The sequence below is a fragment of the Pangasianodon hypophthalmus genome, chromosome 10 (genome assembly GCF_027358585.1).
Source record: "Pangasianodon hypophthalmus isolate fPanHyp1 chromosome 10, fPanHyp1.pri, whole genome shotgun sequence".
Classification (NCBI taxonomy): Eukaryota; Metazoa; Chordata; class Actinopteri; order Siluriformes; family Pangasiidae; genus Pangasianodon; species Pangasianodon hypophthalmus.
Genome location: NC_069719.1, coordinates 4,468,829 through 4,496,290, shown reverse-complemented (window position 1 = coordinate 4,496,290; position 27,462 = coordinate 4,468,829). Strand labels below are relative to the sequence as shown.

Below are 27,462 nucleotides of genomic sequence, written 5' to 3'. Positions count from 1 at the left end.
ATTCAGAACATATTCAGACTCCTTTACTTCTTGCACACTTTATTGTGTTGTGGATCTAATTTTGAATGGATATAATTGCCAAAAATCAATCTACACTTAATCGCCCATAATGATGAAGTGAAAACATGTTTTTAGAGATTTTTGAAAATTAATTAATTAGCTGCATCAGATTGGATGGTGAGCGTTTGTGAACTGCCATCTTCAGGTCTCTCCACAGATGTTCGATGGGGTTTAAGTCTGGGCTTTGGCTGGGCCACTTGCCCCAAAGCCACTTCAGTGCTGTATGCTTAGGGTCATTGTTGTGTTGAAAGGTGAACTGTCACCCCAGTCTGAGCTTGTGTGTGCACTCTGGGGGAGGTTTTCTTCAAGGATTTCTTCAAGAAGCACTCCCATAGCATGATGCTGCCACCACCATGTTTCACCGTAGGGATGGTATTAGCCAGATGATGTTCCATGCCTGTTTTTTGCCAGACATAGTGCTTGCTGTTCTGCCCAAAAAGTTCAATTTTCATCTCATCAGACCTGAGAATCTTTTTCCACATGTTGCCAGAGTCCTTTACACTGTCCTATGCCATTAATAACATCTGTAGGCATAGGAAATAAAACACATTTTTGACAGTTCCACTGAAAATGCTTAAAATAAAGTGCTAGTAATAGAACAGAAATTATATCTCACCATATGAACACAGATGTATTTAGAAATAAAGCATGATACCTATAATCCTGGTGAATTCTGTTTCTCATCATAGTGGCTGGTAGCCAATAAAATATTATATAACATATAACATTCATTTGACATTGATCTTTTGTAAACATCAGGATTGAGTGATTACTGTGTAAATTAATTCTAGTGTTTGGGATGGAGTGTCAGCTTCTAGAGACTCAGGACATAATTCTCCTGAAGCTCAGTAAAAATAGCTACAGCAAAAAAAATGGCTTCTGTAAAATGAATTCCTGCTGATTAATTTAAATTAATTAAATTAATCATTGTCGAACATATCAGTTCGGGCATGAGGAAACTGAAGCAGGCAAATGAAAGGGTACAGGGACTTCTAAAGCTCTCTTCCCTTTTACATCTAGAGGTTAAGGTCTGAGGCGGACGCATATTTCTGTCTGAGATGAAAAATCAAGCAGGCACTTGCGAGAGATACGTCACAGCGCTAGCGTAATGAGAGATCTATTTGCGTCTTTCTTGCATACATTATACCTGACCTCTTTCATCTCACTGTGTCTACGTTAAGTGTTTAATCCGCTGCAGGGGATTGCTGCTAATGTTCTATAGGTAGCTGCCTACAGAGGCCTGCATCTAAAGAAACATTTCTCCCGCAACATTCTTGATTGGATTTGACCTTTTTACCATGACCCTTTAGCTCATAAGTGAGAACGCAGAACATGTGTAGTGAGGTTTTAACATGGAAATCGTACACATCTGTATTCAGACCTCAGCTGTAACTACTACAGACTTAAGCGCTATTCAAAAGTTACATAAGTTACCACGCACATGTGGTGTAGTTTACCTAAAACAGAGATGTGTGATTCTGATGTTGGACTTAAGCCCATTTTTCTGCATGATATTGGCCTGAGCATGTATTATGTCTAGTACCATTGTCTGACAATATGGTGTAATCACAATATGTCACACTGAAAATTATATTTTGAGCTGTAAATACACACAAACACATTATGGCATGCCATTTAAAGCTCATATTAAATAAATAAATAAATAAATATGACCCTATTTATTAATTAATAGTGTTAATAGTCCCTATATTGTCTCTGCAATGAGGACATCAGATGAGACAGCATCTTAGTCAGGGACAATACTTATCTCGAGGACCAAATTTCTTTTTATTATAGATAAAGTTATGAATTAACTTAATTAAAGTGAGCTGAAAGCGTAGCAAATGAGTGCTCAGTCAGCTTTTCCTTCAAACCATTAGCACATTTCCTTTAGAGGGGAACACATCAAATATTGGCATTGTTTTATGAATTCGACAACTCAAAATATGATTTCATGACCTCGATTTAGTATCTTGTGGCTTCAATAAGGTTGAGATTAACTGTCAGAGCAAAAAAATTTAATGTAAAATAACAGTATATAATTAAATAATAAACGTGGAAGCCATATTTTTAAATTAAACCAAATTTGCAGTGTGACAGGTATTACTAGGGCTATTCATATTGGCAATATACTAGACTCCTCTTTATTTTAATGTTTGCCATCTTCTCATTCATAGATTATATGGCAAAAAGTTTGTGCACACATGACCATCACAAGCATATGTGTTTGTTGAACATCCCATTCCATGTTTAGTCCCCCATTGCTGTTATAATAAGCTCCACTCTTCTGGGAAGGCTTTCCAATAGATTTTGGAGCTCTCAGTCCTTGTTTTCTATCCCCTGATTTTTTTCTGGCTGTTAGACAATTGCTGTGTTTAAAGTTGGTGGTTTAGAAGCTATTGTAAAACCCCATCTTGGATGTTTTTACTCAAGGAAAATCTGCCAACCTTTGAGCTTTGAACTACACACAGGTGATTCTGATAACTTGAATGAGAAGACTGAAAGTGCTTGCGTAAATCGACTCTGAATACGAAGAACTTTCCCCATGTAAATATTGACTTAACTTTTGAACTTAAGTCATCTTCTCTGAATACGGTCACTCTATTGTAAGGATCAAAATCACAAATTCAGAGGAATTTACACAAGCTAAAATAGATTAAAAAAGACACAACTTGTTCAAGCTAGGGCTCTGGGGGATGTTATCGGTCTTAACCTCACTTACAACTCTATTTTCATGAAACCTGATGAAATTGCTCTTATATTCAGATTTTAACAGTTAATGAATCCCAGTGAACTTGCTTTCAAATTTACTGAGAATAAACCAATGCAGTCTTAGATTTAAAAAAAATTTAAAAAGCAATTCTGCCATGCCAAGCTATTGAGTATTCACATAATATGTGTATGGTGGCAGGGAAGGCTGAGAAGTGCTCGGTGGGTGCAATGTGCAGAGGAGAAGAGAGGAAAGGTGGATAATCAGAACAGCGTGTGAGAATTAGACAGGTTCCATGCTACTCTGAATTTTAATTTCACACCACGCTGTACAAGCACAGGAGCGGAACTAACATCTCAGGCTGACGCCTTCACCACAAAGGTTCATGTTTCTTGATGGTTAATGTACATTTGATGCAATGCTCCGTCTCTTCCTCATGATCAGTTTCACTAATCCGAAAGCTCAGCTTACATGAAGGCTAATCCTCCTTCAATATGTAGCAATGATGCTCAGAGAAGCCACAATTCCACTGATACCGATTAACTGGCTATGAGATATTCGATCCTGTCTTTATTATTATTATTATTATTATTATTATTATTATTATTATTATTATTATTATTATTATTATTTTTAATGGAAATAGGTGCACACCTCCTCTTCATATGTTCACTTTTCTTGTTTACATTTTTTTAATTGTTTCACTTTTAGTAAAACTTGGGTATAAAGAGATTATCCAGACATTACTCTGTGAAAAGCAAAAGGTGTAATAGCACAAATTTAAAGACTTGGCCGCGAATAATCCGCAAGACACCATGTTAATTATTCTGCTCCAAAACTGCGGGACTAAACTGTGAGACGGAAGAGAGTGGCCTCCAGCGCTTTCCACAACCGGATCTCGTGCCAAATTCCGGGGACGGCTAATGAGCAAGAGCAAGTCTGAGAGTCAACAAAGTCACAAGAAGCTGAGCACTAACTCCACCAACTTCAAGCATCTGCATCGCAATTCAATTCAGTTTTATTTTAGTGTTATAGAATCTTTTAACAATAGACGCTGTCACAAAGAAGATTTCCCGAAGTCCTGATGTAGATTTAGACCCCAAGCCAGAAGTGTCAGTGGCAAAAAAAGATAAAATAAAATCAAAACCTCTTGGAGATGACAAGAGGAAGAAACCTTGAGCCAGACTCTAAAGGGAACCCATCCTCTTCTGGATGACACTGAATATTGCAATATAAGAGTGTAGAAGTGTAACATCTTACACTCCCAGTGAAATGGTTTCTTAGCTGGGAATTGATTCCACAACAGCCAATAGCAATCAAGATACACAACACCACTGCAGAATCTAAACAAACCTGACAATAGCTTAACGAGCTCGCTAAATATGGACACAGTGAAGAGATATAAAAAAAAAGAATATAAAAAGACGGAATCAAAAAGTAAAAAGTATGATGTGCTTCTTTAATGCAAAAAAAATGGTAGTGGTGGCAAACTGCTGTTTTATAAGTAGAATAAAATACTTTGGGGAAGGCTGTTATTGGATAATAATCAACTTTGGAGTGATAACAGTAACTGTGCTTAGCATTGGGCTGCATCACATCACCCTGTCATTGATTATTTTCCCATAATTACATGCACCAAGTGTTTTATAACTCATTATATGTTCGATTGTTTATTCACTAAGAGGATGCCAGGACACATGGGTCTGCAAAAGTTATTATAGATAGATAGATAGATAGATAGATAGATAGATAGATAGATATATAGATAGATAGATTTTTATATTTTTGATGCAAAAAGGGAAATTTGGGAATAATTAATCAGCATTAACTTTGCTGAATAGTGCTCTGTAACCTTTACTGAAACATAATAAAACATAGTAAGAGGAAAACACACTCTTAAGAAAAAAGAAAACCCCATGAAAAAGTGTAGCTGTGAAAAAAAAAAAAAAAATCAAACCAACTGCTACAACAATGATGATGATGATGATGATGATGATTGTTGTTGTTGTTGTTGTTGTTTTTATTTATTTGTTTGTTTATTTGTGACACACTGTAGTAGAAGTGTTTTAGGACTGCCTGATGTTATTGAGCTTTCATTCTTGCTGTGTTGTATTTCCTCACTCCCATGGTAAGACCCTGTAAATCTGTTTATTACTTTTATGCTTTTATTTAATACAGTGCAGAAGAAATTCAATAGTTTATCAATTTTGAAACATGGGGATAATTTTTTTTTGCCTTTTTTTTCTATAGCTTGAAAAAGTTTTTCTTTTTTCACTCTAAACCCTAACAGTTGTGCTGCTTTCATAAAAAAAGTAATGATGCATCCTTCAGATAGTAAGGTGTGTAAATCATGAAGGAATAAGGAAATAAGGAGCTTACTTTGAGCTTGTCTCTCTCTCACATACACACACATATACACAGAGACACAATCACACACCCGTCCATGTTTTATGAGACAAACTTGAAGTTTATTTGGGTCCCAGCTTCTTTTTTTTGTGATATAAAATAGAACCCTGAGGCTAGTATGCTTCATAGGTTCCTCTATAAAAATGGCAATGGGACAGACTGCATTCAGACCATGAGCATTAATACACAGCATTTTTTTCCTGACTGACTGACAATTCTCCAGGAGATGAGCAGAGTGGAAAGGAAGAGAGAGAAGACAGGGACAGAGTTTGACAGAAAGAGATTGACAGACAGAATGAGAGAAAGAGAAAAGGAGGGTGTGTGTGTGTGTGTGTGTGTGTGTGTGTGTGTGCAAAAAAAGGCAATAGAACACAAACGTTATATATAGGAATGTTCTCTGGTGAGAGGATTATGGGGCTAAGAGAGGTGAGGTGCTAAGAGAAGCTATGAACTCTAACCCTGCTCCTGCTCCTGCTCCTGCACGAACCTTTTATAGCTTTAAAATCAGAATATTTTGTTGCTACTTCTGAGCTGCTTAAAATTCCCATCAGCTCGCACTGGTCAGAAGGCTATTCTGTAGTTCTGCATTTCAGATGTTAGATCGCTTGTAAATATTATCAGTTTTCTCTTCAATAGCTTTAAAAAAATAATTTTTAAAAGAGAGATTTCTGAAAGGGTCTAACTCTGTTAAAATATAATATCTTTATCAGGAAGACATACCAGACATCACATAAAGATTATATTTTATTTACATAGGTAGAAAGAGTGTATAACAGTATATTCCCTAAGACCCCGTCTACTCATTTCTGTCTTCTGTAGTGGATTTTTTTGATTTTGCATCTCTGCTTTTACTCAGGAGATCCTTGTAATTTCCTCTTCCAGTCTGTACAAAATGGCTTCTGTTGCATCATTTTATGAAAAGAGAAAAAGTAAGTTAAATATTGTTTAGGTGACGATATTTTTGCTATATTATAATTTCTTGTTTATTAGCATGTCAGGAATTGTGCAGTGAAATCTGAGAGCCATTCATTTAATTTTATTTAAAATACACCTAATAGGGTTTTATACTGAACACCAAGATGATGTTCAAGTATTTTGTTTTCCACATTGCTGAAAGATTTTGTAGGATTTTGTTAATTACAGAATAACCACTTATATGTAAATAAATAAATAAATAAATAAATAAATAGGTCTGGAGTTTTTCCAAAAATGACAAAAAATCTGGTTGCTTTTTTTTTTTTTTTTTTTTTTTTTTTTTTTTTGATAAAATATATTGACACCTCTACTTAAAAAAAAAAAAAATTAAACAATGTTGAAATTGTATTTACTTTGTAACATTGCCTTCATTTTCTGCACTGATCACATGAATTAAGTATGAAACCAGTTTAACTAACACGACTAAAAACATTCAGTCTGCTTAAAGATGTTTTAATTGCAAGCTTGCTACATAAAAAAAAGGTTTTCATGGTCACTATGGAAACCAGGGAACCATAAACAGAGCTAAATTAAATGTACCATTGCATTCCTGACTGATTAATTAGTATCAGTATCGGTATCACTGTTGACTATGAGATGTACTTACACTCAGTGTTTAAAAAAAGATGGTTTCAGTGCATCCATATTAAACACATAAAAATAGTTATTTCAGTGGAAAATGCCCTACGTGGATTTTCTGAATAAATTTAAAACTTCCCTTTTATAATGTACTAACGCTTCAGTTTTACTTGGCACACACATGCAGATGCAATGAATCAAAGCTGCAAATGAACATCAGCTCAAACTTCTCAAACACTGTTTAAAAAATAAAAAAATATAAAAAGTTGGCGAGCATTTAAGAACTGCTGCTTGGTTTGCATCATTAGACTGCCAAGCCAACGTTACGGCTTTATTAATGAGCTCCTGTGCCAAGTATTTGGGTTTTAATGAGCTGCTGTGCCTTTTCTCTGAGACATGTTATAATATAGACTGCTGGATGTGTGTGTGTGTGTGTGTGTGTGTGTGTGTGTGTGTGTGTGTGCGCGTGTGTGTGTGGGTGGGTGGGTGGGTGATGCTTAGCCTATTTGTTGCACTGCTTTTCTCAGAGCTCTGAGCTCTGAAGTGCTGAAGTGAGAAATGATTTCCCATGTGTAAGCTATACAGGCTTGCTGCAGGTGTTTGTTTTGCCGTGTGCATTTAACTGAAGGTTATATGCAACTGCGTGCTTCATTTCATTCAAACTTTTGTTCATGCATTTTGCAAACCAGAGAATCCCATCTCTAAATAAGCAGTTCCTTTCTTCAACCCATGGAGGCCACCCCTTTACATTAAAGGTGCAGTTTGTAATGTTTAGAAGTGTTTATAATGCTGTAACAATCATGTCATTTCAAAGATTCATTCATTCATTCATTTATCTTCAGCAAGTGCTTTATCCTGGTCAGGGTTGCGATGGACCTGGAGCCTATCATGGGAATAACAGGCATACACTCTGGATGGGATGCCAGTCCATACACACACCCATTCACACACTCATTCACACCGAGAGGTACGTACTGTATTTATATACAGTATATACTCACTGTACATGTACTAACTGTCAGTTATTACAACACCATTAACCTGAACTGCATTTCTTACTATAAAGAATTATCATTTCTTATGCATCAGTTCTGTTAATTAAACTAAAGTTCTGTTAGATTACTGACTAGCAGGACCAGCATTAATGATGAAGCAATATCACATGAGCAAGAGTGCGGTTGTACTGAATATCGGCACGGATGTGATTCAAGGGTGGCCACGAAGCCGCAGGGTGAGTGCAGTAGCTAATCACAGCCGAGCCGATATTCAGTATAACCGCATGATTGTGAGTGCGATATTGCTTTTATACAATAGTGCTGTTAACAAGAAATTAATATAGAGTTAGTGACATTTCAGACATAATATGGCCAAATGTTCTGTTTATTTTTGCTTCATTAGCGGAAATAGATCCCAAAGAAGCCACACTCACTTTACAGCATGTCGGCTAGTTGGCTAGCTAGCTCATATCGTTTGCTATATCCGCTAATGATGTCACTAACTCTACTATAGTAATGGTTTCGAACCAGGAAGTGGAATTTTATGTGGCGAACACAGATAAGAGGAGCGATACACACAGTGAAGCATCTCAGTGTGGTTATAGGAAGTATAGGCACTCTTGGAACGCTGCTCGACCAATCAGATTAGTGGACCGGAACTAACTGTTGTATAATGTTGTTTAATCACATTACTTGAGTTAGTCATGTTGCTCATGATTTCACAAATTTGCAGCATTTCACACAAGCCAAATCTCACCCACACTCACTAGTTGAACCATGAATTTTGCATGAGACCGTGGTGTTAAAGAAAGAAAAATAAGTAAGAGAAGTGAAGTAGGCATCAAGTGGAAAGCTGCTTTCCTGACTTAGTGCCAGTGTTCCAGCAGGAGGAGAGAGAGAGAGAGAGAGAGACGTGGAGGCACGAAGATAGAGAGAGGAAACTAAAGAGAGAGACAGAATAGACCGAAATTACACTCCGCATTGTAAACAAGCCTGGGAGAGGAGGTCACAGATAAATAAATCATAGATTGTCTAGGAATTCATCTAAACCAACTGGCATGAAAGGTTGCTGCTATTTGTTTAAATCAGTCATTACTTTTGTGCATCTGCAAATGTACAGCAAAATCACAGAAAGAAGAAGAGAAGCGGGCTTGACGTGGAGAGAGGTTTTTCATTATTTTACAGCAGGAGATGATAGAGAGAAAGAGAGAGAGAAAATACTGAGAGAAATATAAAAGGAGAGAAAAAAGAAGTAGTCAGAGAGAGAATAAAGAGAGAGACAGGGAGAGAGAGAGAGAGAGAGAGAGAGAGAGAGAATACACAGAGAAATATAAAGGGGCAGAAAAAAGCAGTAGTCAGAGACAGAGAATAAAGAGGTATAGAGAGAGAGAGAGAGAGAGGGAGAGAGAGAGAATATACTCAGAGTAATATAAACGGAGAGAAAAAGTAGTAGTCAGAGACAGAGAATAAAGAGAGAGAGAGAGAGAGAGAGAGAGAGAGAGAGAGAGAATATACTAAGGGTAATATAAACAGAGAAAAAGTAGTAGTCAGAGACAGGGAATAAAGAGAGAAAGAGCGAGAGAGAAAGAGAGAGAGAGAGATAGAATACACTGAGAGAAGTATAAAGGGGGAGAAAAAAAAAACAGTAGCCAGAGACAGAGAATAAAGAGGGAGAGAGAGAGAGAGAGAGAGGGAGAGAGAGAGAGAGAAGCAATAGAAATAAAGGGAGAAGAAAAGAAAGAAGTAGACAGAGAGAGTAAATCACAAAAGGAAACCGTGTGTGTGTGTGTGTGTGTGTGTGTGCGTTGGTTTTTGTGGCTTATGAGGACTTTTGACCTGATTACGTACCGACACTACGGGGACATTTGGAATTATGAGGACAGGGACAGTGTCCCCATAATTCCTCTAATATATCTATATATATCTAAGTAAGAGAAGCTAAAATTCAAAGTTTCGGTCGAAGTCCACTTACACCACATACCCCTGAAACTGACTTTACACAGTGTTAACTCGGAATTTAATATAGCGCCCCCTTTAGTCTGGTCTTGGTATTGCACCAACTTACACACTCACACAAAATTTGAGCCTTCTGATTGGCTACCGCTGACTCGCCTAATTCGCGCTCTGATTGGCTGCGGCCGATGTCATTCATGTCACGTGTCTCGGTTTGTGGGCGGAGTTTCTCTATGTGCAGCGCGTCATCATGCGGAACTCATAATACGTCAATCTTTAAAAAACAGGTATGAGAATTAACTTTATACACTTTATTAAATGTACTTTATATGATTATATTGCAAAATGCACGTTTACTTTAGTTTATACATATTCAGATTAAAAAATAAATGATTATGCTCATGAGAATGGGGTACATGTTTAGTCTAATGAGTATATCTTAAAAATCCTGCTAGTTACCATAATAATCATAGAATTCTCTACTTTAAAAACTTGGCAAATGTATTTTTAATGAATGAGTTTAAGTGTAGGTTATGGTTTATGTGAATTTGGTTTAATTAATATAAACGGGAAATATCGGTAAATTAGCATGGTAGCGTTGCTAATGATATTTAATGCTAATGTGCGACATCGCTGATCTTTAAATCATCTCTTCCGGAACACAGTGCGGGTGTATGGTTTGTAGCTCAAATGGTTTCGAGTGGCCTGCTTTAGCTGAACACAAGCAACAACCGGTAAACAACAAACAGCATGGAGACTGGAGAAGTGTTTATTTCGGTGTTATTTTATTAATCCCGGAGCGAACTCTATTAACTGTTAGTTAGCTGCAGTTGCTTAGTTTGGCTGCACCACTTCCTGTTAGCTCGCGCCGCTGTAGTGCGTGTCGGGGGCGCGCGTCGGGGGCGCGCGATTTAACACTAACATTTTATCATGCTGCAGCTGCGGGTTTTACTCTCTCTGACCCCTGACAGTCTCTACACGCCTCGTAAATAAGCTAGTTCGCACCTTTAAATAACTATATATATTTATTATATATATGTTTATTATATATTTTTATATATAGTATATAAATGAGAGTGGTGTGGTTTGTTTATCAGCTGTGTGTGCTGGTGCTGCGGTGACGTCACAGCAGAGTAACTGCACATCCCTCAGCATCACTGATGGAGCCCTCGGTAGGCTCACAGGCTTTACATTTATATAACAATAACCTATATACAGGCCAAAGTGTTTTAAGGCTTCAAACCTAAGTATAAACTAAATGAACTAAAGTACTAAGGATGAGTTGTGCGTGGACACACAGCGCCCGGTGTACAGACTGTGTGAGATGAAGCTGAGGAGGAGGAGGAGAGACAATCCCAAACAGGAGGCTGAATATTTCACATCTGCTGCCAAAGACAAGGAGGGATTTGATGTGAAATATATAAATTCATTTATAGGTAAGTCTTAATATGTCATTCTTTGTTATTTTTTTTGTTTAAAAAATTATTATTCTTATTTAGGAGCATCAGGATGTTAGAGAACACTGCAGATGTGCTGCTCGGCTTGAATAAACACTGGACTAACAGGTGTTGTGCTTTCTCATACAGGACGTGGAGTATTCAGTTGTGTTCATTTTGATAAGGGAGATTTTCTTTTGGAGTACAGAGGACAACTCATAAACAAAGCTGAATGTGAACGACGACAGAAGTTATATCACGATGCCATGAAAGTATTCATGTATGAATTCCGTTTCAATGGAAGACTCTTATGGTATGTATAACATTGCATTGTTCTTCATATAATGTTTTCTGTAAGATCATGCTAATGCATAAAGTTTTGAAAAGGTCTTCTGTGCAGCCACAAGATGTTATGTGTTGTCTTATATCATGCTTCAGTGTCGATGCTTCCAGAGAAGATGGTTCCCTTGGGAGACTTGTCAATGATGACCACATCAGCCCAAACAGCAAAATGAAAATAATCACTGTAGAGGGAAAGCCTCATCTGTGTTTATTTGCGACTAGGAGCATCGACCCTGGAGAAGAAATCACATACGATTATGGCAATTCTGAGTTGCCTTGGAGAAATAAGGTATTGAAGATTGAACTATTCAGTGTTATTGGGCCACGCTTAAACATGCCGGTGCAAACATAACTTACAAATCATTACATGCTACAATCATCTAATTATATTCCCAATATTTTACACTGTCCTAACAAATCTTCACAGATTGTAGCTGAAGAACACCAACTGCCACCAGAGGAAAACAGCACTATGGCATTGAGTGAGGCCAGGAGGGTGAAAGACAATCAGTCTCTGTCACAGCACCAGGTATCCTGTAGTCAGTGAAAGAATTGGAAGATGGCTAACATGGTCTGCTGAAACCAAGCAGTGCTCCAGTTTTAATACATGCCTTTCATCTTGCTCTTTAACCTGTTCTGTAGGCTGTTTCTGAGGCAGACCCCTTTACCCCTGTGACCGAAGATACCCAGGCAGCCATCAACCAAACAGAACAGGTCATTTACAGAAATATATAATGAATTAAAACCTGTTGATTTTACATATACAATTCTATACTCAATTTACAAGCTTGAATAATAAGTATTGAAAATTTGGTTTTATTAATAATAAATGTTTTATGATGTCTGTTTTTAGAATATAGCTGGAGCCGTCACTGAGGTTACATCAGAGCTGACGTCTGTGATGGACAAGTTGGAGACTGATGTTCTGGGAGGAGAGACAGAAAAGGTAAACTATAGAAATCATGTTTTGATTAATGATCCCCCTATCAGCTTGTGTGTGGCACAGCACTGGTTTAGCAGTACACTGGGTATTAAAGGGACCTTGTAGACATGTGATAGTAAATGCACATCAGCAGCTGTGTGTAAAGCATCTGACAGAAACCTGGTCTCGAGGGACTTCACTTTGTGAAGCTATATCATGTACACCACATACATTATCTTAAATTGGCATTTAATAGATGTATAGTTACTGACTAGAGTTCATTCCTTTTACTATGTGCAGTGTGTTATATTCTCATCCCTCAGTAGTAGGGGACCATTATAGGAGCAGCACTGAGTATATATGTGGTCTACCGTGAGTACAGCAGTGACACACACGTTACAGTGTGTGGGGTGCAGTTATGAGTTAATCAGCTACAGCACTGTTTTTACGGGCATCATTGTCACTGATGGATGTCCATTATATGGGTATAAATAGTATACCATATATACAGTGCACTTCCCTAATATACTGTATATACAGTGCACATATGAACACTTCCCAGAGCCCTGACCTAAACCCTATAGAGCATTTGAGAGATGCAATGATGGAAGACTGCTGATGCGCTACTGTGGATGAACTGAAAATTTGTTGATTGAAACTCGTTGGAAACTTCCAGCACAACTGTTACAGAAAATCGCTGATTCCAAATTCTTCTTGGGAATACTGTGTGTGTGTGTAACAATTGTGAAATGAGAAAAATGTTTTGTGATGTCTGTTTTTAGAATATAGCTGGAGCCGTCACTGAGGTTACATCAGAGCTGACGTCTGTGATGGACAAGTTGGAGACTGATGTTCCAGGAGGAGAGACAGAAAAGGTAAATTGTAGAAATCATCATCTGATTAATTATCTCCCTAATTGTTCTGTGCAGTTTGCGGAGTTTGAGGGAGTTTTTAATCACAGTACACTGTCTGTTTAAAGTCACTGGGACTGGTGCACTGTAATAGTGAAGTGTGTCTGTGAGCTGCTCCTCGCACTGGAAACATTTCTTGAGCACAGAGATAGAAGTGTCTGCAGTTGTAGGCACTATATTAAGAATGTAGTTAGTGTGTGTATGTGATGTGTATGGCTGAGACCTGTTTTATGAGAACACTGTGTCTAATGAGAACCTTTAGGAACTATGCTATAAGGATCCTCTACCAGAGGAATATTAGTGTGTGTCAGTGTGTTTGACTAGTACATGGTATATGAGGACAGTATTGATTTATATGATGACTCTGTGTTCATCAGCTTGTGTGTGGCACAGCACTGGTTTATCAGTACACTGGGTATTAATGGGACCTTGTAGACATGTGATAGTAAATGCACATCAGCAGCTGTGTGTAAAGCGTCTGACAGAAACATGGTCTCGAGGGACTTCACTTTGTGAAGCTATATCATGAACACCATATACATTATTAGGTATTTATCTGCCTCTTCAGAGTCACTGGGAGTGGTGCACTGTAAATGTGTATTGATCTGACTTGGGTGCTGGTTTATCATCATAGAAATCTCTTGTTATTTTTGTTTTTAGAATACAGCTGGAACCATTACTGAGGTTACAACAGTGCTGACGACTATAAAGGACAAGATGGAGCCTGAGGTTCCAAGAAAGGAGACAGAAAAGGTAATTTTGAGATCATCTTCTGATTAATTATGTCCAAAAGGATAGCCATTGCCTGCTAATGTCACTAAACTGGTTAGAAAGACACTATAGCTGCCCTGCCTGTCTGATGTTTGGAATGAGAATGGAGTTTTTTTGATGTCTTCAATTTTTTTTGGATACACTTCCTGTATATCAAATAGTCATAAAGTCGAGTGCGAGAGTAAAGTGTGCCTGATACATGCATGCAGAGAGCTGTTGGAGGTCAGACATGTCAGAAAATGTAACTGGACATAGTATAGTGTGAGTGTCAAGGAACTGATGCATAGCACATTTGTTGTAGACTACTGTTGCCTATTTAATGGTGTAGTTTGCATGGAAAACACCATTAGTTAAAGCTAATGCATGTTTGAACCAAAATAGGTTTAAAAATTGTATTGCCCTTTTGGATCTTGAATGTGACACTAACTTTTGTACCCACCACCCACTCGGTGTAACATTTTAATTCATGAAAATGGTGTTTGGTGTTTGCCAGAAAATACTCCTAGCCTGGTTAATCTGTAACCTTAACATTTTGTTGTCTAATATTTCAGATTACCATTGTGAAGGAGCAATCTGGGCCTGAGGAAAAAGATACAATAGCACCAAGTGAGAAAACAGAAAAAGTAAGTTTGCTGGATAGACATTATTTCTGGCTTATGATATTTCTATGGAATACATCATCAATAATTTCCTTCATTATTTGTATAATTTATTTCATGTTGCATAATTTCAAATATCTACTGTATGTGTAATGACCAAAGCCATTCATACACTATGTCGAATATCACATTAGTGAGCAACATGTTCTGCTATCAAAACCTATATTTATCAGTTATTTTGATCATTTTTGATTTGTTTTAAAAACATACATTTTGCTTTTTTTGTCACCATTGCCTCATACTTAAACACATCCAGAATTAAAATGAAGACGTGTGAAAGAGAATGCTGATGCAGTATCTAGAATATCCAGATACTTGTTAGTATTTTGTCACCTCAGCTTTTGTTATATAAAGTCAAGAGTAAAACCTCTAACAGGCATGCTCTTTTTGTCTGTATTTGTATTTGAGTTGTGAAAATGCCCAAAGTGCACATCATCTAACATCAAATAAATGGATTTTGCTTTCCATGTTATTCCTCCACTAGAGTTACTTTTAGACAAATATTTTTGGTTGTGATGTCAAATGAGTTTTATTAATTCTATTCACAGAATTGTAAACATGAAATGGTCTTCACAACTGTTTCGAGCATGAACAAATGTGCAGCATGTGTTGGACCTGTAGCATCACTCAAATGGATTGGTCTGAGATGCAAAGGTCAGTAATGTACTTTACAGTATTTAAGATGGCAGTTAATTTATAACTGGTATGGTTTGTCCAATTGGCCCATTGTTTCCAGACAGTGGTCCTGGTCTCATAAATTCATAAGGTTTGAAAATTATTAATAAAATTCTAAGCTTCATCTTTTTATATTGAGTTAAGGCAACAGTTGTGGTGTTTTTAGTTTTATGTGTATTGAAGTCTTACATTCTTACTTATTTACTTCTCTCTCTTTTGCAGTCTGCAATTGTTTTTGGCACAAGTCCTGCTTTGTAAAACTTATTAAGAATGAGTCACTATCATGGGTGAGTGCATTTATAATTCATTATATAAATTTTAGTCATTTGCAAGTGCAATTTCTAGTGATCGTTTGTTTTCTGGTACTAGAGAGTAAGTACTGGTGAGGATGAATCACTAGATGAAGAATATGTGCCACAGTCAGAGTCAGACAGTGAATCTGAGAGTTCAGTAGAGTTACAAGGAGAATGCCCCTTGAATATGGAGAAACGAAAGGCTATTTATTCCCAGATTGCCAAGTTGAATCCTGAAGGTGCAAGCAAGGGCAAAGTGTGTGTTAAGGCCAGAGAAGAAGTTGGTTTACTTTATGAGGAGCAGTTGACTGATGTAGATTATGACAGTGAAGCGAGCTATACACAAACCTCAGATAATCTTTCAAGCAAAGTTCAGGGTAAGCAAGTGTCTGAGACCTACAGAACGTCAAAAGTTGCAGTTTTAGGCAGTGCATCAGACAGTTTAATGCTGCCAACAACAGTCACTGGAACATCTGCAAGCCAGCAACTGTTGGAAGTAAGAGAGGGAGCTGGTGGAAGTGATTTACATGGAGATGTTGAGGAATCATTAATGGCAGAGGGCAAAGCTAAAGTGGATGAAGCTGAGGAGTGTCTTCAGTCATCTGTAATTTCTTGTACTGAAAATAAGAAAAACTACTGATGGATTAGAAATTACAAAAGTCATTGCGTACTACAGAGGCAACGTCATCTTCTTTCATTGCACTTAAAAGCTTCCAAACCCCAGGAGATATCTGGTGTGGGAATGTAGACTCTGCCATGGCTGCCAAACCCAAAACCCTGACCCTACCGTGGTGTTCATTTAGTTCTCCTGGCTAAACTGATGGAAGTGAATCTGAGAATGGCACTGAAAGTGAGAATATGAATGTGTCTATGAGTGCACCAGTGCAGATTGGTAGGTTTTTCTAACATATTGATGTGTTACATGCCCAATTGTTTTGGTCATGATCAGTCCACACTGTTTGTGTGCTGAATAATGTGGTAATCTCTTCTTACAGGGATGCAGAAGGATCACCCACCAAAAGAAGCCAAAGCTGGATGTTCTGGTTGTATTTTCCAAGTTATATATGTGGTTTTGACTTTTATTTTAGTCATATAACTCATAATTATCATTTTGTTTTACCTATTTTTAATTTGAAACAAAAGTATATGTCATCATATCTCCCAGTCTTTATGGTTGTATGATGTGCATATTTATATACTTGTTTGTTTAGTCTCAAACACAGATGCTTTGCCCATGTCCCATAGAGCACCTGCTGTTTTATGTGCAATAAGCTGGCTATAAGGTTCACAATTTTAAACATCACAATCTAATTGATTCTTTTGATACGTGTTGTATACACCAATCAGACATAACAACCAGTGAAAGGTGAAGTGAATAACATTGATTATTTCTCTACGATGGCATTTGTTGAGGGTTGGGATATATTGGTATAACAGTCAGTTCTCTGTGTTGATGTGTTAGAAGCAGGAAAAATGGGCAAGGGATGCTACATAAAGGTTCCTCTGAAAGTAACGGAACAGCAAGCTCAATTAGTCTGTTTTTGCTATACACTGAAGACGTTTGGGTTTGAGGTCAAAAGATGAATATGAGATGATGGTTTAGAATTTCAGCTTTCATTTCCTGATTTTTATATCTGTGTTACACAGATTAAAACATGGCACCTTTTGGTATAGGCACAAATTCTCTTAAAGTAAATTAAACAGCACTTAATATTTGGTTCATATCCCTTACTTGCAATAACTGTATCAAGCCAGCATACATACATCCCATATACATCGCTCAAAACAAGAGTAGCTGTTCATAGCTACTAATTCTTTAAACTATCAATTTAACAGGATACACCTGGGCAACAAGAAACACCAGTCACATGTTCCAACATACTTCATCACTTGAAAATAAAATGTTTAAAAAATCTATATGTAAATATCAGGAAAAAAAGCTAAAATTCTGAGCTATCATTTTATATTCGTCATTTGATCTTAAACCCAGATGTCTAGGTATAGGAAAAACAATATAATTGAACTTGCTTTTCAGAGGGGACTGTATTTAACAGAGTTAAAAATTATGTTAACAGTTAACAGTTATGTTTTTTAAGTGCTCAGTTGTAGTATCCCTAACCTGAGTTGCTTAATGTTCTGTAATTGTTGTATAGAAGGACTTGTTCTGTTAAGTCACAGGTGACCCGGTAAATCACCATGTGGTCATGTTTGTGTTTGTGTTAAGTCGAGTACCAATAAAACATGCCTGTCCTTCTAATACAGTGTAAAGTCTTTTTTTGTGTATTGTTAAACTGATGTCCCGATAAAGCGGTGTGACCTTATAAGTACCAATTCTGTCGGAGGCGGGAGCTTCTCAGACGGTCCTTATATGCAACCATAATGTCAGGTCTTGTGTTTAAGAGTTTAATTTTGCGTAGAAGAAATCTGAAGTGAAATTTGTCTTGCTAAAAAAAAACCAAATTTTTTGATGTTTACGGCATTGCTGTAGCACAAAGGGAAAGGTGGGTCCCCTTAAACCACGTTTCAACTGGTTTGGCCGGCAAAGTCCTCGTAAGACTTAAAAACCAGTATGTGTGTGTGTGTGTGTGGTTTAGCTAGCTCCAGGAGGTTCTGAGGAAAACAAACGCATGAGAAGTACAGGCAGCTTTAACAGTTGTTTTAACAAATATCTTATTTTGCCCCGGTTTATTTAACATTTAGTTTATTTAATAATAATGATTAGTATTTTAGCATTTTATCTAGCTACTAATAGTTAACATTGTCAATGTTTGGTGAACGTTTATTCCCAAAAAGGTTTCTGTTTGTTTTTCACTGAATTCTGTTGCTGCTATATCACATTAAAGATGAAAAATATATGACATGATATATATGACATTTATCTTGGTTTCATTTTTTACATCACAAAACCCTGCAATTTAACAGAGGTGTGTAAACTTTTTATATCCAGAGTATGGTGCAACTGAAAAGAGGATTTTGTCACCAATCCAGGGGACTAGACCTGAAAAATAATATCTATATAAGAAATGTTCGGTTTTACAAGCACTTTGTTGCACAGTTGACAGTTGATGAAGATCTTCAATCGGAAAGTGCTGTGCTGATAAATTGTCTTCACATTTTTTTGTTGTTTTTTTGCAGTAACTCTCCAAATACAGATATAATAAACTCCCTGTAGATGTCCAAGCTGTAGATGACAGGAATGTGGGCCATAACATCACTTTCTACTGTTTCCTTCTGTACTTTCTGCCCTGAGGTCCTGTGTTAAGGGGAAAAGCAACTTCCCGGAGAAATGACATGAAAAATCAACCTCTGCCTTCAGGGCAAATACAAATGAACCTCGAGGCTATTGCGTGAAATAACATCATACAACACTTAGTTCTGGTCCTCTAATTCGATTGGACGAGCAATGTACAGAGAGTGCTTATATTTAATGTAACCACACTGGGACATTTCACTGTGTGTATCACTCCGCTCGTCTGTGTTCGTCACATAAAATTACACTTCCTAGTTGGAAAAAGTTATTACATTAGAGTTAGTGACATCATCAGTGGACGTAGTTTTCAGGAGTATAACTTTTTACTTAAAATATGAAAACAAATCAATGTGAGCTAGCTAGCTAGCTAGCTGATGGGCTATTCGGGTATTGAGTCTGAAATGTCAATTACTTGATATTAATTTCTTATTTATAGAACTGTATATAAAAGCAATATCGCACTCGCAATCCTGTGATTGTACTGAATATCAGCACTATCAATATCGGTATATTCAATATTACCGCCCTCTTGCTCTTACTTTTTCTGAATCAAACTCAGGAAATGGATAAAAAGTATGACGTGTTATTCTCCAATAAATTAACAATTGTAATCATTGTCAAATTACTGTGGTATTAGAGAAAGGAATAAAACACTTACGGACATGCTGTTATTTGAAAATAATTAACCTCAGGATGGTAACAGTCACGCTGCTGTATGGGCCACATCACATCACCCCATTGTTGATTATTTTCCTATAACAGCATGACACAGTGTTTTAATCCCTACATAAATGAGAGAGAGGTTAGTATATTGAACCAAACACTGCAGCTGCAACACTGCAAATTAACAGGTTCTTATTGATTGGAGACTAATTTCAGCCCTGCTAATGCAACATGAGCTCTGATACCTCTGAGATGTGAAGCAATACAGATGATGCACGCTGTGCACACGTACAGGAGCCAGGCGCTGAAAGAGAGGCTGGAAATAAAAAACTGTACAGATTCACAGACACGAATCAATGCCTCAATTCAGCAGCGTGTATCAGGAAAAAGTTGGAAGGGAATCAAAACAGAATCAATAAAGGCATCTTTGTATCTGTCCAACAGCACACACACACACACACACACACACACACACACATACAGCTTATTTTGTTATTTGTGAATTACTGAGAAACTGTATCACATAGATTTCCTTTTTGTACTCTGGGTCACAGTACAGTTTTATTCTTACTCTCACTTCAGATATTTCTGTGCCTATCAATCACACTGAAGAAGGCGTGGCCTCTGTGTCTGTCAGTCCCAGTGAAGGAGGTGTGGCTTCTGTAGTGTCAGTCCCAGGGAAGGAGGTGTGGCCTCTCTAGTGTCAGTCCCAGTGAAGGAGGTGTGGCTTCTGTAGTGTCAGTCCCAGTGAAGGAGGCGTGGCCTCTCTAGTGTCAGTCCCAGTGAAGGAGGTGTGGCTTCTGTAGTGTCAGTCCCAGTGAAGGAGGCGTGGCTTCTGTAGTGTCAGTCCCAGTGAAGGAGGTGTGGCTTCTGTAGTGTCAGTCCCAGTGAAGGAGGCGTGGCCTCTGTAGTGTCAGTCCCAGTGAAGGAGGTGTGGCTTCTGTAGTGTCAGTCCCAGTGAAGGAGGCGTGGCCTCTGTAGTGTCAGTCCCAGTGAAGGAGGTGTGGCTTCTGTAGTGTCAGTCCCAGTGAAGGAGGCGTGGCCTCTGTAGTGTCAGTCCCAGTGAAGGAGGTGTGGCTTCTGTAGTGTCAGTCCCAGTGAAGGAGGTGTGGCTTCTGTAGTGTCAGTCCCAGTGAAGGAGGCGTGGCCTCTCTAATGTCAGTCCCAGTGAAGGAGGTGTGGCTTCTCTAGTGTCAGTCCCAGTGAAGGAGGCGTGGCCTCTGTAGTGTCAGTCCCAGTGAAGGAGGCATGGCCTCTCTAGTGTCAGTCCCAGTGAAGGAGGTGTGGCTTCTGTAGTGTCAGTCTCAGTGAAGAAGGCATGGCCTCTGTAGTGTCAGTCCCAGTGAAGGAGGTGTGGCCTCTGTAGTGTCAGTCCAGTGAAGAAGGCGTGGCCTCTGTAGTGTCAGTCCCAGTGAAGGAGGCGTGGGTTCTGTAGTGTCAGTCCCAGTGAAGGAGGCGTGGCTTCTGTAGTATCAGTCCCAGTGAAGGAGGCGTGGCTTCTGTAGTATCAGTCCCAGTGAAGGAGGTGTGGCTTCTGTAGTGTCAGTCTCAGTGAAGAAGGCATGGCCTCTGTAGTGTCAGTCCCAGTGAAGGAGGTGTGGCCTCTGTAGTGTCAGTCCAGTGAAGAAGGCGTGGCCTCTGTAGTGTCAGTCCCAGTGAAGGAGGCGTGGGTTCTGTAGTGTCAGTCCCAGTGAAGGAGGCGTGGCTTCTGTAGTATCAGTCCCAGTGAAGGAGGCGTGGCTTCTGTAGTATCAGTCCCAGTGAAGGAGGTGTGGCTTCTGTAGTGTCAGTCCCAGTGAAGAAGGCATGGCCTCTGTAGTGTCAGTCCCAGTGATTGAGGCATTGAATCCAGAATAAGAGAAATAAGATAATATCTATTTTGAGTAATTCTGTAGTCCTATTTCTTAGCTGCCAATATTAAATCATCAGCTAAATGTCCAGTTTATGATACCTAATGGATATGATATCCAAAGAATTGTTTTTATGCTGTGTGAGAGAATTAGCCATTCAGTTCCTCTCCTGCAATCCAGAAACATCCACTGAAAAAACAAACATGAACTTTCTCACCTTCTTATCTGGAAATCTTACTTCAGCACACAGAAAGTCACAGATTGTAGACTTTTTCTGTTTTTTTTTTTATAGAATTATTTACTCCAACCCAGATGGTTCACTGTTTTGGTTTTATCTCCCAAAATGAACTGCCTCGTCCCAGATCTGTGGTGTCGGCTAAAGCCTTAACAATGAGCCAGAGCAGGAAATTAAAAAAGCTCCTGATAATTTGAAATGACAGAGAAAGTGATTACTGTGTTATTGAAGAAGCACCCGAGAGAAGAACATCTGCTTCTGACACATGTGGAAAGAAAGGAGAATGAAGATTATGAATACAGCAAAAGATATCTTTTAAACATGATAATAATAAATTTAATGGTTAGATTCATTCCGCCTCCATAAGCTGTAAGGTCTAAAAAGTGGTTTAATATTTGTACCTTTTTGACAGATAAATGTTCACATATTTTGGGTATAAACCAAGCCACATTGTAGACTTGATCCCCAATACAAAAGTCAATCAAAATACAAATAATTAGACATGTACAACCTGATTACTTACACAATTTGTAACAAGCAAAATCAATTTAATTAGATTTCATACAACTGAAGTCATAAGAAAAGCTATAACAGCTATAACAGCTAGTATTTTGAGCTTCAGCTGATATCAGACATTTTAAAGCAACGTTACCCAACTGTGCATGTCATCAGACTGCTATCTTAGATGAAAGCTTCCTCACTGTAGAAGTATTGAACAGTATGAACAGCAGCTGATTATTAATATTCTACAGAAGTCATCTTTCACAGGCTATACCAATACAGTCTGATGGGATGTTAACCTTCTGTTCATTCTAATTCTGTGCTACTTCATATGGACTTTAGTAGAAGCTAAAGTTGGCACTTTCACATTAGTAGTAATTTGACTTTTAAAATGAGGCTTTTGTCAGCAGGAAACCACTTTTCTGGATTTCCAGCTCATTAATATGCAACATTAATGTCATTTGTAGTCAGTCACACATAGACGGCTTGTGTCTAGGGACAGATGGTGAAGTTAATGAAATTTTAAAGAAGGCATTAAAATTCCATATCACAAATAATGATGTAAGAAACTCTTCGCTCTTGAGGTGCATGGACATGTTCACATGAAAAGAACATAAAAAGAATATTTCATATTTTAACGATTAGTGTGATAACATATATATCCAAACCAATTTAATACAAGAAATTTAAAGAAGTGAGAGAAATTTGGATTTTATACAAAATATTTTATACAAAAGCCAAATCTTAACCGTCTGTAGTTTTTCATGGGAATCATGGGAATTTTACAAATTTGCAAATTGCAATCGCAAAACCAGGCTGCTATTTTCCAAGATATACATGTCCTAGAATTTTCAGCAACAGCATCTTCATCTTCAGTAAGTGCTTTATCCTAGTCAGGGTTGCTGCGTATCCTGGGAACACTGGACACAAGGCAGGAATACACCCTGGATGGGAGAGCAGTCCATCGCAGAGTGCATTTCCAACAGTGTGAGTTAATGATTTTCCAATTCATACCAAAGCAGCAACACCAATTAATTAGCACTTCAGTTTTCAGTGCATGTTCATTAGTGTATAATTGAAAAAAGTAATATTACTTTATTAATATACTAACAACATGTAATCATGAGACCTTGATGAGGATGCAGTGTCATGTACTATGAGAAAGTCTGGCCATATTCAGAGTTAAGTTAAGCATTTAGTGAGTTAATATTCAGATGGTTGCATGGGAGATGCACATGCTGGTTGGAGTTTGACCAAAACAGAGGCATGTCTCAATTCTGACTTTAGACATTGAACACCTATGTGAGGTTTTGGAGTTATGTGCTAGAAAGCACTCACCAACACCATTATCAAAACACCAACTGAGGGAATGAACAGTGTTCATCATTCCAATAAAGTTCCAGACTTGTAGAATCTGTGCCAAGTGGCATTGAAGCTGTTCTGGTGGCTTGTGGTGACCTTTATATATAGATATATAACATGGATTAAATATCCAGAACCCGGCAAATGAATATGTATCCATTCATATATAAGCAAGTCCTCCAAATGTTCAGCACCTGGGACAGCGACCGGAGCAGCATCACCAAACTCAGCAATCCAACCAAAAAGTTTTATTTGAACAACTACATGTATGCATTGGAATTTCATTTATGAGTTTACCACACAGACTGCTACCACATCAGCCAATCACGGTCCATATTCATTCACGAAATTCTCTATCATCCTCACCCTTCCTCTTAACTTCTCAGGAATTCCTTAAAAAGTTCCCCTTGGCGATGTTATGAATAGATTATAAGATGAAACTTAGCTAGAAACCTTTAGTGCTACTCAGGAGAATGCATAGTGGTGAACTCAGTGGTGTTGTGTCTCTTTGGTATTAATAAACTGCCACATTCTCATTGTACCTATACAAATACTAACTATCACACTACCATCCAAATTTGGTGTCTGTTTCATTGGTACATACCTTCCATATCTCACACATAGCACCACTATGTTATTTATTCCAACAAATGCATTTTAATCACATTTTGTTGCAATTCTTTTCATTCATTCATTCATTCATTCATTAATCTTCGGTAACTGCTTCATCCTGATCAAGATAGCTGTGGATCCAGAACCAGTCCCAGCAACACTGGGCACAAGGTGGGAGACTACACCCTGGATGGGACACCAGTCCATCAAAGGGCACCATTCACACACACACACACACACACACCCCCAGGGGCAATTTAGCGTAGCCATTCCGCCAACCTGCATGTTTTTGTACAGTGAGAGGAAACCAGAGAAGATTCGAACCCTGGATCTGTGAGGCAGCAATTTCATTTGCCTCAAACAATTTTTAGTCACAACATAAAAGCACATATTAAAACTTGTCTCTGTTAATGAATATTGAATAGAACAAATAGAATGATTATTTGACAAAAATTTACCATTAATTGTTTAAAAGTGTGAGAAACAGCTGCCCTATGGCACTCTCTCTATCTGTAATAAAGAAAGGAAAAGCTTGCCTTTTGTTCTGTACCCATTTCCCTCAAGAAAAAAAATGTTTGAACATAAAACAGATGATGGTGGGTTTATTCTCAGTATCAGGGGAGTGTAATCACAGGGAGAAACCTGAGGGTCTCTTTATCTGATCCAAATCAAAGAATATATTTTAGACAGCTTTTTGAAAAGGGCGAAAGTTCAAACAAAGTGGATTTCGTGACATTTAGCAAGCAGATCTGACATTGCCCGAGATACAGGGTCTGAAATATTGTGCTGATTGTGTCACCTGAACTGAAGTAGCGGGACAAGGTAATACTTCAACTATTTCAAAACACCAACCTACAGCTTTATTGTAGTGAACTGTTACAGGACTGAGACCCGAGCGACTGCTAATAATATTTATAATTCAGAATATAATGAAAACACAGGAGTCAGGAAACAAATGTGCCCTTAGGCTAATGTGCTAACAGTAATTAGCAAAGAAAGCTCGTGAAGCCTGAATGGAAGGTAATCAATCAAAAAACATACTGTAGCTAGCTATTCTGCTGTTATTACAAACTAGCTTCATATCTAAATCATATTTCAAAACAAAGAAATTGACAGTGAACTTTTGACATTCTTGCTAAGTATTCCATATCGACAAGCTAGCTTCGTATTTCTGTTACAATAGGGGCTGTTTTGGCAAATATTTGATGATATCTATGTGTTCTCTAGCTAGCTAATGTTACTTGCTAGAAATGTACCAAGTTATATTCACTTAATATGATTTTTGTGTGTGCAGAAGTCACAATGCATGAATAATGTTTATATCGGGCGGGTGTTAGGAATTTGTTGGCTTTCTCTTTGTTGGTGAAGAAGAGGAATGAAGGAGAAGACAGGAGTACAGCAGACCTTGCTCACGATATAAGGTAGTTAATTAGGCTAAGTAGCAAAATTTTGTTTTAAGTTAAGTCGCTCTCTGTGGAAGAGAAGTGAAATTCAGACAACCAAAAACACCAAAACAGGAAGTGAAGACTGAGGTGAAGTTCCCAAACTAACTACTAGGAGGTGGAGTATAGTATTAAATATGCTAATTGTTAAGACATTGCATTACTAATCAGAAGGTGGGGGGTTCAAGTCCCAGCAACGCCAATCTGCCACTGTTGGGCCCTTCCCAATTTTCTTGAAGTTTGCAGCTTTAGATGTAGATTCGCAACGGGCAGAAACATGCAGTACAGAGCAAAGCAAACACAGAGCTCTTGCCAAAAAGCTTGCAGCAACTGTGAATTAGTGATCAGAGATGCATTTATGGAACTAGCAGAGTTGTCTCTCAAATCCATCGCACACCTTCGTCACTCACTTTGAAAGCTACGCCAAAGAAGACTTGGAGAGTTCTCAAGCATTGCCTCAGAGACAACAGAGAAGCTCAGGTTCTAGCTTTTGCCTTTCCGAGCGGATTTAAAGTTGATGTGTCCGTCAGCAGTGAGCAAATCTTCATCAGCTTGGCAGACTCGTGAGAAGAGGTTAATGAGGATAGCAGCCTCGTGGGTATATAAAGCCTCCTGAATATAAAGTAGCAGTCTAACACAATGCGACTGTCTATATCTGTATCTGTTTATTGCTCTAAATATCCATATCTGTCATTTTTTTTACTTAACCCTACCACTATGCCACCAGAAATATTGGGGAAAAAAACCCAGAGGTAGAAAATGCCAGCACTGTCAGCATGATCTGAGAATTCTGGCTACTACAAAGAGCTAGTTACTAATGATGAAAGAATGAACACCGTTAATGAACGTGGTCTTTCTTTGTCCCGTGAGCTGTTATGCAGCGTTCGTGGTGCCTTGTATGTGGTAATTTGCGTAGTTGTAATAACGTCATTTCCCACCTCAGCACGTTCGACGTGCAAAGTGGAGAAAAAAAAAACATGGACACGTGTCTTTTGTTTGCTTTGTCAAAGCATGTAAAGCTTATAAAAAGATACGTTAAGTGCATTTTTACAGTTACAGGCCTGAATGGCTATTGGTTGTGTTGTATTATAGTGAACTTCAACCATTTATGCAATATTTTGAACTGACATTGCAGCACAGCAGCAACAGCAGAAAATAGCTCGCTGAGATACTCTAATGTCGACATAATTGTAATGTTGAGATAATTGTAATGTTGATGATTACCTTCACAAAACAGCAATTAGTATGATCAATGTTATAGATTTAAACAAGCACTCTGTCTTTATAACAACTGATCTAAAGCCAATACTGCTATAAACTAATTAAAAAATAGAGAAGGGGAACTTTACACTGTTCACCGTCTGAGCGGCCATGTTGATTTGATGTCACTCTGTAAATAGGGAAGGAACTGGGAGTTGTGAAGACTACCCCAAGATGACGAGTTGAAATTTCATGTTGAGGGGATGTTTTTGGTGGTTTTTACCAGTTGTAGGCAGGGAATTACAAGCTACAACTTCACCTCGAATGCAGCATTAATATCTGAGTGCTCGCTTGCTCCTGCATGAAATTAAATCCTCTCACACAACTTTTTTATTGCGTTCCGCAGCATCCCAGTCTCAACCAGATGCCCTGTGATTGGTTGTGGCAAGAAAAGAAGAACAACAGTCCTCCTCCTGTTCGTATATGTATTTGTATCTGTTTGTAACACAATACGACTCTGTCATACACAGTGTATATCAACGTATCAAACTTTAAATTGATTTCTCTCTGGTCACATTTAACCACGCCCACATCTCCACTACACTATTTGAATATGACCAATATGTAGTAAATACTTCTATATCATTTTTAAACTTATTA

At 38.1% G+C, this 27,462-nt stretch overlaps 1 protein-coding gene across 4 annotated transcripts; it reads left to right on the top strand.

The window, feature by feature from the left end:
- Positions 1-9,513: 9,513 nt before the first annotated feature.
- On the top strand, positions 9,514-18,271 carry LOC117597320 (inactive histone-lysine N-methyltransferase 2E-like). 4 transcript variants are annotated; one of them, XM_053237698.1, is made up of 13 exons: positions 9,514-9,965; positions 10,979-11,114; positions 11,265-11,427; positions 11,553-11,745; positions 11,884-11,985; positions 12,099-12,170; positions 12,310-12,402; positions 13,161-13,253; positions 13,950-14,042; positions 14,612-14,683; positions 15,268-15,373; positions 15,617-15,681; positions 16,683-18,271. In XM_053237698.1, exons 1-13 carry the CDS (start codon positions 9,867-9,869, stop codon positions 16,761-16,763), a joined length of 1,368 nt encoding a protein of 455 aa, XP_053093673.1. In that variant the 5' UTR covers positions 9,514-9,866; the 3' UTR covers positions 16,764-18,271. The 4 variants fall into 4 exon arrangements, with proteins under 4 accessions (XP_053093673.1, XP_053093672.1, XP_053093671.1 ...); XM_053237697.1 differs by having other exon boundaries at positions 16,398-18,271; XM_053237699.1 differs by adding an exon at positions 10,776-10,850 and having other exon boundaries at positions 9,887-9,965; positions 15,617-18,271.
- Positions 18,272-27,462: the final 9,191 nt, after the last annotated feature.